General features: G+C 51.7%; 1 protein-coding gene across 7 annotated transcripts in view; it reads left to right on the top strand.

Moving 5' to 3' along the window:
* LOC105468761 (arrestin beta 1) overlaps nucleotides 1–12,294 on the top strand; it is a 98,829-nt gene that overhangs the window by 78,404 nt on the left and 8,131 nt on the right. For 4 of the 7 annotated variants that reach the window (XM_011719089.3, XM_011719090.3, XM_011719094.3 and 1 more), the window contains exons 8-14: nucleotides 1,450–1,585; nucleotides 2,749–2,833; nucleotides 3,285–3,357; nucleotides 6,267–6,404; nucleotides 7,488–7,571; nucleotides 8,753–8,776; nucleotides 11,368–11,438. In XM_011719089.3, the coding sequence (XP_011717391.1) occupies nucleotides 1,450–1,585; nucleotides 2,749–2,833; nucleotides 3,285–3,357; nucleotides 6,267–6,404; nucleotides 7,488–7,571; nucleotides 8,753–8,776; nucleotides 11,368–11,438 (611 nt within the window). The other 3 variants (XM_011719091.3, XM_071075309.1, XM_011719095.2) reach the window with 2 other exon arrangements.

Below are 12,294 nucleotides of genomic sequence, written 5' to 3'. Positions count from 1 at the left end.
TGGGATGTGGGAGGAGGCTTAGCAAGCACAAGAAAGAGGAGGTGACATTGAGAGCCACCCCTCTCACCCTACCACCAATGGGACATTTAAAATCCACACCAAGGAGTTACTAATAATAATGATATAGAAGCTATCATTTATCAAGGGCTGATTAGGTGTCAGGCACCATTCACAGTGCTGGGCTGTACGAACTAATTTAATCCTCATAGCAGCTCTAAGAATTAGGTCCTGGCTAGGCGCGGTGGCTCACGCCTGTAATCCCAGAGCTTTGGGAGGCCGAGGCGGGCAGATCACTTGAGGCCAGGAGTTCCAGACCAGCCTGGCCAACATGGTGAAACCCCATCTCTACTGAAAATACAAAAATTAGGCAGGTGTGGTGGTACATGCCTGTAATCCCAGTTGCTCGGAAGACTGAGGCAGGAGAATTGCTTGAACCTGGGAGGCAGAGGTTGTAGTGAGCTGAGATCGCGCCACTGCACTCCAGCTCGGGCAACAGAGTGAGATTCCACCTCAAAATAAATAAATAAATAAAATTTAAAAAGCAGAAAAAGAGATAGGTCCTTCTATCATCACCCTTTACAGATGAGGGAATGGAGGCAGAGAGGTTAATGTACCCAAGGCCACATAGTTAGCAAGAGGAGAGCTGGGAGTTTGACCCTGGCTCCTCCATTCCAGGCAATGGAAGCAGCTTATCTGAGCAATGGAGATGCAGCATTCCCAGCATGCCTCAGAGACGGCCTCACTGAGTCTCCCTCCCTCACCAGATCCTCATTTGCTCCCTGATCCCCTGTAACCTTCGTGGAGCCAGTCTCATCCATGGCCCTTCTCCCCTCCCTGGGCTTGTCCCCTTCACTGGCTTGCATCCCCCTGACTGAATCCACACCTCCTCCCTGAACCCCAACGCCTCCCCAAACCCCATTTCTTCTTGGGACCCCTGTCCCCTCTGCGTAGTTTTACATAATAGATATCTGGCATGTGTTTATTATATGGCACGCACAGTTATAGGTGCTGAGAGTACAGTTGTGAACACCTTAGACACAAATTTCTGTCCTTAAAGAGCTTACACAAATAGTGTCCTGTGTCACCAAAAGAGATGACAGAGGGACACTATTTGTGTAAGGTGACATAGGGAGGCGGGAAGTGACATTGTTACCTATTTGGTGACATAGGGAAACAGGAGGTGAAAATGTAGTCCTTGTTTCAGCATCCTGCTGGGTACCAGGACCCAAATGAAGTGCGGCCACGGGGCACTTCTGGGATAGAACAGGGGAGGATGGAATGGAGCCAGATAGTGACAGACCCCTATGCTGATCTCTGCAGTTTGGCTGGATTCTAAGGCGTTGAAGAGCCATGCCAGTCTCTTGAGCAGGAGAATGATGTGAGGCTTGCAAGGAGAGGGGATGAAGGCAGGTGACCCTGGTCCTCTTTCACTCCGTCCATCCCCATTAGGAATTCTGTGCGTCTGGTCATCCGGAAGGTTCAATATGCCCCAGAGAGGCCTGGCCCCCAGCCCACAGCCGAGACCACCAGGCAGTTCCTCATGTCGGACAAGCCCTTGCACCTAGAGGCCTCCCTGGATAAGGAGGTAGGAGGCTTGAACTGGGCAGGGGGTGGGGGCTGCTCCACTAGGACCTGGGCCTCAGATCCCAGCTCTCTCCTGGCCTGCAGGGATGCCTCAGGTAGGAGCTTCTACCCCCAGCCCAAGGACCACAGGGCTCAGGGAATCTGAGACCTCTCCTGGGGGATTTGGAGAAGTCTCTTGGGCCTAAAGGAATGGCAGAGGGGGCGTGAACTTGAGGGATGTGATGGACTTCAGAAGGGAGGAGCAGACCCTCCCGAAGGTCCTGGACATCTCCCCCACACCTCCACCAGCTGCCTGCTTCAGGCCGAGTGCTGAAGGTCAACCAGCATTGCAGAGGGGGTACGCTGGGGGGCTGTGACCTCCCTGCCAAACCCTGAGCATCGGGGCGACAAGCCCTGCTGAAGGAAGGGCCTCCCCTCAAGCTCTGAATCAAACCCAGATGACTGATGCCTGCTGTGAGCTCGGGCTAGCCCCTCCTCAACGTGTGGGCACCCCCCCTCTCTTGGGGCATGGCTGAAGGGAAGTGCCTTGGGGCAAGATGCAGGTTGAGGCCTTTTTGTGGGGATTCAGAGCTGGCTCCCTCAGTGAGCTGGTCAGCCCCTCCTCACCTTTCCCTGCTTCTTCCAGATCCTTCCATGGACAGAATTTAGAGCTGGCAGGGACTTCAGATATCACCTAGTCCAACCCCTTCATTGCACAGAGGGAGACTCTGAGGCTTAACCTACCCACGGTCACACTGCTTTCATCATCGTCAGTGTTATTGTTGTTATTGTTGTCACGATTACTGGTGGCCAAGCCAGGGCTGGAGCCCAGGACTATCACCTTCCAATTCCATTATCTTTCAAGGGTCCCACCAGGGAACTGAAGGCTAATGTGCTTGGTGGCTTTCATGCCACCTTAGCAGCAGTGGGAAGTGGCTGATGAACTTGGGGCAAATGTCACAATGCCTTGGGGGATTCAGAGAAATCTCTTGGGCCTAAAGGAGTGGCAGAGGGGGCATGAACCTAAGGGATGTGATGGACTTCAGAAGGGAGCAGCAGACCCTTCTGAAGGTCTGCCCAAGGTCTGGGGAACCCCAGAAGATCGCGTGGGGGCTTCTCTCCCTCCCCTTTCCCTAGAACCTTGCTGTCCTCCCAGCCAACCCCATCCCTTCTTATGCCCCCCAGATCTATTACCATGGAGAACCCATCAGTGTCAACGTCCACGTCACCAACAACACCAACAAGACGGTGAAGAAGATCAAGATCTCAGGTACCCCAGGCAGAGGGTCAGCTTAGGGGACAGCAAGAGGCAGTCTTCCCAAGGGCTGGGAGTGGCCGAAGGATCTCCCCTTGTTAACAGCCTTGTATAAAAAATAGCCACTGAAGCCTGGGGCCTGCTCTGAGCCACAGGGCAAAGCTTTTGAGTCGGGTAAGGCAGGCTGCTTATTGGCCAGGTAATGAGCTTGCTCTTTAAGCCACCTCTTCAGTTTCTTGGGTTCTGGGCAAAGCTGTCCTTGAGGGGAAGGCTTTGGTTATGGAAGGAAAGGGATGTGTTTGGGGCTACCCTTTGGATGGAAGACAGGGGTGGTCTCATGCAGAAGTCCCCACTGGTGGCCTCTGGCCATTGCCTGGGGCTGAATATCCCCAACCCGGGACGCCTGTGAGACTCCATGGGAGCTGCATTCCTGACTCACTCCACCTCGATTCCTCTCCCTCCTTAGTGCGCCAGTATGCAGACATCTGCCTTTTCAACACAGCTCAGTACAAGTGCCCTGTTGCCATGGAAGAGGCTGAGTAAGTGGGCACAAGTCTGGCCTTGGGCGTGTGGGATTCGGTGGGAAAAAGAGAAGCTCTAGGTGTCCCGTTACAGGTCCAGGTGGCTCTTCTCCACCTGGCAGAGGGCTGGGCCTCAGACTTCCTTGCCATTCAGAGTAGATGATCCCGAAGAGCCTTTTAGAAACCATCCACCTGATTTATCTACAAGAAAATGCATGCTACAGTCAAGGAAGAGACCCACTAAAACTAGAACGACAAAACAAGAGCTAATGAATGTAAGGGGATTGGGGTTGTGGAGAGAAGATAATTACGTTGTACAAGAGACTTAGGTTGAAGGGAAATACTTTGTTCTTGAACTTTCTGGTAGCCAGGGCAAAGTGGGTAAGGCACTAGGTACACAGCTCTTGTTTGATAAAGGGGTAATCCAGCTCATTGGGTGAAAGAGGTTGTGTGGGGGAGTGTAGAGCATAATTACACACACACAATCCAGGTTTGAGGAGAACTACTATGGTTGAGCATGGACTGAACTTTGTCCCAAGCTTGTTGGCAGCTGAGGCAAGAGGAGAGATCTCAAGTGAAACATCTTTACTTGCCTAAAGGAAGTAAATGCTCCCATTCAAAGACACACACATTTTTTTTTTTCCCCCTGGCCCTGCAAGTAATTTCTTGGAGCAATTACACCCGATATAATTTTACATGTATATGTGTATTTGTTTATATATAATTCCAATCAGTATTTCTTGCAACTTAAAACATTTTTTTTTTTTTTTTTGAGACGGAGTCTCGCTCTGTCACCCAGGCTGGAGTGCAGTGGCCGGATTTCAGCTCACTGCAAGCTCCGCCTCCCGGGTTCCCGCCATTCTCCTGCCTCAGCCTCCCGAGTAGCTGGGACTACAGGCGCCGCCACCTCGCCCGGCTAGTTTTTTTTTCGTATTTTTAGTAGAGACGGGGTTTCACCGTGTTAGCCAGGATGGTCTCGATCTCCTGACCTCGTGATCCGCCCGTCTCGGCCTCCCAAAGTGCTGGGATTACAGGCTTGAGCCACCGCGCCCGGCCAACTTAAAACATTTTTAAAATGTTACTACATGGCCTTTGAAATAGTTTTTAATGTCCTATAGGTGAACATGCTATGATTAGATCAAGCATTCTCTGGTTATTGGATATTTTTCATATCCACTGTTGATTTTTTCAAAAAAATCAGAACTATGAGGCATAGATTCCTGATGGTAAAGTGAAATGATCTAGAACCAGAGTAACGTATAATCCCTAAAGAGTAGAAAATCACAACCACTGCAGATGGTGCCAGCGTCTGCATAACGAATACCAGCAGGGATGGCTGGGGAGGCATTTGCATTCACAGACTTGTTTACTTCTCAGGAAGCACTGTGGGGCTGGGGTTGCTGCTGCCCCAGTGTGTAGAGGAGGAAGTGGCTCAGAGAGATGTGACTTGCAAGCTAGCAAGCAGCAAAGCTGGGGTTGGAACACAGCTCGTCCGACTCCAAGGCTTGTTCACTATCTGCTGCATGACAGCTCTCTCATTGGAAAGGGTGGGGGATAGAGCAAAAGCAAGTAAAAATTGGACAGTCAAAACGCCCTATGTATGATGGATGTGATCAAGCAAGTAACGTTTTAATTGTTGAGCCTATATGATGGGTATATGGCTGCCCAAATAGCTTCATTTATGGTTTGTGTGTAGCTATAATTTTTTCTTTTTAAAATTTGTTTAGAGACAGGGCTGGTGCTTATGCCTATAATCCCAGCGCTTTGGGAGGCTGAAGAAGGCGGATCACTTGAGGTCAGGAGTTTGAGACCATCCTGGCCAACATGGCGAAACCCCATCTCTACTAAAAATACAAAAATTAGTTGGGCATGGTGGTGTGTGCCCGTAATGCCAACTACTTGAGAGGCTGAAGTAGGAGAATTGCTTGAACCTGGGAGGTGGAGGTTCCAGTGAGCCAGGATCACACCACTGTACTGTAGCGTGGGCGACAGAGCGAGACTCTGTCTCAAAAAATAAAATAAAAATTAAATAAAATAAAAAAATTAAATTAAATTAAATGTTTAGAGACAGAGTTTCACTCTGTTGCTCAGGCTGGAGTGCAGTGGTATGATCATGGCTCACTACAGCTAGCCTCGAACTCCTGGGCTCAAGTGATCGTCCTGCCTCAGCCTCCCAAGTAGCTAGGACTATAGGTGTCTGCCACCATATCGGGCTAATATTTAAAATTTTTTGTAGAGATGGGGTCTTGCTATGTTGCCCAGGCTGGTCTCAAACTCCTGGCCTCAAGCAATCCTCCTGTCAGCCTCTCAAGTTGCTGGGATTACAGGCATAAGCAACTGTGCCGGCTGTGGCTGTAATTTATTATTATTATTATTTTTGATATGGAGTCTTGGCTCACTGCAAGCTTCGCCTCCCGGGTTCATGCCATTCTCCTGCCTCAGTCTCCCAAGTAGCTGGGACTACAGACGCCCGCCACCACACCCGGCTAATTTTTTGTATTTTTAGTAGAGATGGGATTTCATCATGTTGGCCATGCTGGTCTCAAACTCCTGACCTCAGGTGATCCACCCACCTCAGCCTCCCAAAGTCCTGGGATTACAGGCGTGAGCCACCGTCCCCGGCCAGCTGTAATTTTTTAAATGAATACGCTTTTCAGCACTGTGCTGCTTGACTTGGACAATCTTTTAGAATATCCCAGATTCAGTCCTGTTTGTGCATAGAATGTAGATAGATGTGCCTCTTTTGAGTGGCAGTGGTTCTCCTTGCCTGAGCTGGGCTGGCCCAAGTGGTCCGTGCATCTGGGGAACAGAGGTTGGGAGAGGGAGACTTGGAGCAGGCCCAGACTAGATATTCTGCTGGGCTGGAGATCAGGGGTGGGGTTGGCTCTGGGGAGGGCCATCTCCACAGCTGCTTCCCTTCTTCCCAGTGACACTGTGGCACCCAGCTCGACGTTCTGCAAGGTCTACACACTGACCCCCTTCCTAGCCAATAACCGAGAGAAGCGAGGCCTCGCCTTGGACGGGAAGCTCAAGCATGAAGACACGAACTTGGCCTCTAGCACCCTGTGAGGACCTGCCCTCCTAGTCCTGGGCTCCTAGTGCACCTTGCCTGATGGGGCCACACCCTCCTTGGTCCCCCCAGTTCAAAGACAAAGCTCAGGCTACCCTCTCCACAGCCTTGTCAGGGCCTGTCCTCAGGTGCTTGACTTGTCAGGGAAGCTGCCTCCTTGCTCCCATTCCTACCCAGGGGTGACTGAGAATAAGATGGACCACTAGGCCAGCTCGCTCAGGCAGTGCTGGGCTCTGCTACCATGCCTGGGGGAGGGCAACCTGGGAAGGCTTCCTGCAAGAGGTGGCAGCTTCTGACATAATGCCTTCAGTCAGATGGGGTGTCCCTGAGGAGAGACCAGGGTGGTGAGCTGGGTTAGACCCAACATGAGGTACCCCTCCAAGTCAGGGGTCCCAGGGCATCTTGTCACTCCTGCTGCACGGTCATCATGGATGCCTCTAGGCTACTCTGCTCCAGCAGAGCCCTGGCTATGGGGATGCCATCTTGCCCTCTTGCGAGTGTGGTCCTTCAGTGGGGCTTTGGCCTGAGTCTAGAGCAGCCGCCACTCCAGCACAGACTCTCTCAGCTCTCCTCAGCAGCCCCTGCACAGCCTCCCACTTACCTGAAGCTTTTTGCCCTGTCTCCACACTGGCTCACACCCTATCCACCTTCAAGACCCAGCTGAGGCACCACTTCTGTGGAGAAGTCCTTCTCTGACGGCCCCCACCCCATCCAAGCTGCCTGGCCCTCTGTGAACGCTGTGTGTGGCCGTTTCTGCCCATGGGTTGCTGAGAATCCATCTGAGGGGAGAAGGAGCCCGGCCATCACTGCGGGCATGCTGACCTGGGCAGGGAGAGGGGCTCAACAGGGCTACACAGCGAGCGAGTCTCACAGCCAGACTTGGAACCGGGGCTCTGGGTCCCTGCTACCTAAGGGCACTGCTCACCTTCCTCACCTCCACTGCACTTTACTGGACATGGTAGCTGAGTGGCCAGCCAAATGGGGGATGGATGGCCACTGCCCCCCAGCACACCCACCCCTGAGGTGTCTCGCCCACCTGGCAAGGCCCCTGAACTGGCTCCCCTGTGTCACTTTGCAGGTTGAGGGAAGGCGCCAACCGTGAGATCCTGGGGATCATTGTTTCCTACAAAGTGAAAGTAAAGCTGGTGGTGTCTCGGGGCGGGTGAGTGCTCTAGCCAAGCCCAAGACCCTGGTGTGCAGAGGGGAGCGTTGCAGATGCTCACAGGCCCCTGCCCCATTCTGCCTGTTTGCAGCCATTTTAGCTGCATCCACCTTGGAGGAGGAAACTCCTGTCCCTTCTGTTCCTCTTTCTCCTCCCCTGCCTGCTTTTCCTCTCTTCCTTCCTTGGCCCTCAGCCCCTCTCTTACCCCCGGCCATCTCTTTCTCTCCTCCTTCTCCTCCTCTATCCTGGGTCTGGCCTCACACTGAGGATTGGCCATGCCCAGGGGACGGCGTCCTCAGAGTCTATGCTGTGGGGTGCCCAGGGGTGCAATCTCCTCATCACACTGTGGGCATGGCACCCACCCCCATGCATGCCCAAGCTAATTTTCCGAGGAAACAGCTAAAAGGGCTCAGAACCCAGAGCTGGATTGCGGATTTACTAGCTAGTCAGCTTTGCCTTTTTACAGATGGTGAAACAGAGGCTCAAACAGTGCCCCAAACATTGCCTGAAATCTCCTCCCCTAACTCAGGTCATGGGCTGGGGTCATAGCAGTGGACCAGACTTCCCTGCCCTGGAGCATAGTTTGGTGGAAGCTTGGGGAGAAGAAGAAAAAACAACTATGTTTCTTTTTTGTAACTTAATTCATAAATTTCTATGAAAAGATTGAAAAGCTAAATCTCATTAGACATTGGGTCTCCTTGATTATTAGAAGAATGCCTCTTGGCAGTGGCAGTGTATAATCCTGACCTTATATAATAAAACATCTCATAATTACAAATCCCAAATCCTGTGTCTGGTGACCTTTCAGGATCTGCAGTCCCTCAAACATTCTTGGCAACTCCGGAGTCCTTCCCTCTGCCTTTAGATAGCCCAGCCTCCCTTGGGGCAGGCAGCACTGGGGTTAATTTTTACACTGCCTTTACAGATGAGGATCCTGGGGCTCAGGGGGTTTGCTGAGCTGGGTCTGGATCCCAGTCCCTTGGGGCAGGGCTAATGCCATTTCAGTGTATCCCTGAAAGAGCAGTCAGGGCTGTGCAGGGGGGTGGGTGGGAGTGTGTCCCATGGGTCTTCTCTATCCGGGGGATAGCAGAAGTGGTGAATGAATGTGCTTTTTGTTTTCTTCCTCTCTCCTCTCTGAACTCTCTCCCAACCACTTCTCCTGCCTCCTCTGACCCACCCAGCCTGTTGGGAGATCTTGCATCCAGGTAAATTCCTCCCTTCCACCGTTCACCCACCTTCCTGGAGGGCCTGGAGCCCATTGGGTTGACTGACCAGAATCACAGGGCACTGGGTTGGAAGGAATCTTAGTGGTCATTTCAGATTGCCAGGTTCAGGTGTGAGCTGGGAGACACAATTTCTCTTTAACAAACCTTACCTTGCTCTTCCATCCCACCCGAGTGACAGGGACCTTTACAGAGAGCAAAGCCTGATTACATTGATACAGGGAGTGGCCCCCAAGAGAGCAGTTTGAATTACTGATCACCTGAATTATAGGAGCTTTTGGAGAAATGCAGACTTCATGACTTTCAAACTTCTACACTAGTGAGGATGAACTGCTGGCCGAGTGTTGCTAAGGAGAGGTCCTTAGGAGATCCTATTTTGTAAACAAGGTCTCCTTGCAGCCAGCTGGATGCACTTATATTCCAAAAATGCATGTACCCCAAACACAGCAGTTTGGCCTCCTCCTGTCACAAGATGGCAGTGTGGCTCATCCTAAGAAATCTTAGACTAATTTGACAGGTGAAATTCGTTCAATTCAATTCAGTTCCATATAATTCAGCAAAGATTTCCTCACCCCGGGCTTGTGTCCAGGCTAGTGCTGAGTGCCAGAGTCCCAGAGAGGAATCAGATGTGGACCCTGACCTTATCATTCCTGGCCCAGTAGAAGGTTAAGATCCAGATTCTTCCACTAAACTGTTGGCAAACCCAGTCTTCCACTAGCTCCATTCTGAAGCAATCACCAAAGCAAAAGGAAAAAAAAAAAAAGAGAAGAAAAAAAGGCCAAATAGCTCTGACAGCCTTGTAAAACCCCCAGGTTCCCACTGAGGGGAAGTAATGATTCTGGCAGGCACAAGCTTCACATTTTTATTTGATTTTTTAATTCTATTTGAGACAGAGTCTCGCTCTGTCGGCCAGGCTGGAGTGCAGTGGCGCCATCTTGGCTCACTGCAACCTCTGCCTCCCAGGTTCAAGCAGTTCTCTCCCTCAGCCTCCCAAGTAGCTGGAATTACAGGCACCTGCCACCAACCCCGGCTAATTTTTGTATTTTTATTAGAGACAGTATTTCACCATCTTGGCCAGGCTGGTCTTGAATTCCTGACTTCATGATCCACTCGCCTCAGCCTCCCAAAGTGCTGGGATTACAGGCGTGAGCCACCGTGCCCGGCCTAATTTTTGTATTTTTAGTAGAGATGGGTGGTGGGGGCAGCGTCTCACCATGTTGCCCAGGCTGGTCTCGAACTCCTGAGCTCAAGGGATCCGCCCACTTTGGCCTCCCAAAGTGCTGGGATTACAGGCTTGAGCCACTGTGCCTGGTTAAGCTTCACAGTTTAACTCAGCCCTTTAGCTGCCTCATCTCCCAGAAGTTCCAGTGGTTCTAGAAGACAGGCTATCTAGAACCTGTTGTTATCCCCATTTCCACGTGGAGCTCAGTGAGACTCAAAGCTAGAAAGTGCTGCACCAGCGAGTGGTGAGGCTGGTGGAACAGACCTTTCTAATTGCATGGCTTGTGCCTCTGACCACTCCATTCCCTGTCCCTTCCTCTTTCCCAACTGGGCTCTGGACAAAAAGATCAGTAAGATGTGGCTTGTGCCTGTAGGCACTCGCAGTTGGGGGGTCTCCTAGGGTGATGCCACCCCAAGCCGAGAGGAGCCTTCAGGGTTGCTTTTGTTGGTCTCAATTCTGCTACTGTCACACAGTGATCAAGGGTGTGGCTGTGGAGCCAGAATCTGCTATCACTTATCATTAATAGCTGTGTGACTTTGGGCAAGATATTTTAATCTCCTCATGTCTCAATGTCCCAGTCTGTACATTGGGGATAATAATAGGGTTGTTGAGAGGATTAAATGAGTTACTCTATGGAAGGGGCTTACAGTAATCCTTGGCACAGGGTCAGTACCATGTGAATACTTGCTCTTATTCTGTCCATCAGGGCCAAGTACAGAGAAAGCCCCATCAGAAGCACTGGCTGGTGGCTGGGTCTTCCCGACTGCTTTCTCCTGCATCCCCACAGCGTGGACAGCCTTGGGCCCTGGGGCCATCCTAAACCTGACTAAACTGACCTCCACAGTGCTTCATCCAGATTGCAGGGGTGCTAGGGTCACCTGAGCACTTTTACAAGAGTGCCCTGGAGGTGTCGGGAGATGGGATGGTGTGAGGGTGGGAGGAGTTCCAACCTGGAAGTTGGGAAGGGCAGTGTCAGGGGAGGTGAGGGTGGCTGTGGCGATTTGAGGTGGGCAGGGTCCCAGGGCACCTCTAGAGCCCCGCAGTGACCATGGTGCATGCTGCCCTGGGCAATCCTTTCCCACCGCTGGGTCTCCTCCCAGCCCATGGGAACCCAGGGAGCCTTCTCAGGAAAGGGGAGGCTTCCATTTCTTTTTGGAGCCAGAGGAAGTCTCCTCATCCAGCTCCCAGGCAGAGCGAGGCTCTGAGTGGCAGAACTGGGGCTGGAGGACATCTTTTGGATCTACCTCCTCTGATGGCAAAACCCTTCGCAGTCCTCCCTGACAGGGCGTTGACATCGAGTCTCACAGCCTGCGAGTCTGCTCAAGGCTCACTGGGTCTGGGTCTCTTTCAGTGATGTGGCTGTGGAACTGCCTTTCACCCTAATGCACCCCAAGCCCAAAGAGGAACCCCTGCATCGGGAAGGTGAGCAGAATCTGTGGGTCTCTGGGGTAGGGATTCTCCAGCAGCTGCCATGTGACCCTGTAACCTACCCCCCCCCCCCGTTTGCCCTCAGCCCAGTCACCCTTTTCTCAGGTCCCCACATCTTTTGTGGGATCCAGAACTCGATTTGCTTCTGACCCAACCAGGACACAGTGAGGCGTGGCTCCTGTTCCCCATGGGAGAGGGAGACCAGGAGTGGAGGAGGGAACTCACTGATCATGCTTTGAGCCTCTATCTTGCACCCAGGCATGGGCTGGATCCCGTTTGGAAGTAGGGGAAGGGGCTGCTTGGATAAGATGACCGCTGGACACACTATTATCATGTTTTTCTCCTTCTTTTTTTTTTTTTTTTTTGGTTTTGAGATAGTCTCACTCTGTTGCCCAGGCTGGAGTGGATCTTAGCTCACTGCAACCTCCGCCTCCCAGGCTCAAGAGATTCTCCTGCTTCAGCCTCCCAAGTAGCTGAGATTACAGGTGGCTGCCACCACACCTGGCTGATTTTTGTATTTTTAGTAGAGACGGGGTTTTACCATGTTGGCCAGGAGGGTCTCAAACTCCTGACCTCAGGTGATCTGCCTGCCTCAACCTCCCAAAGTGCTGGGAGTACAGGCATGAGCCACTGCGCCCGGCCTGTCATGTTTTTCAAGTGATAGCAGATTGGTCATATTTCACTGAATCTGAGACTTTCAGTGAAGAGAGACAACATTATAGTAGATACGATTAGGAAAAATCTTCCATGGTTAAACTGTGCAGTGCCATCGACGGTAAGATACACTCCAAGTTCAGAGATGTTAAAATGTGAAGGAAAATATAAAAAAGATTGTCTGGTTGGGCACAGT

This window comes from Macaca nemestrina, chromosome 12 (genome assembly GCF_043159975.1).
Source record: "Macaca nemestrina isolate mMacNem1 chromosome 12, mMacNem.hap1, whole genome shotgun sequence".
Classification (NCBI taxonomy): Eukaryota; Metazoa; Chordata; class Mammalia; order Primates; family Cercopithecidae; genus Macaca; species Macaca nemestrina.
Note: the sequence above shows the minus strand (reverse complement) of the source record. Positions and strands in the feature narration are given on the sequence as shown.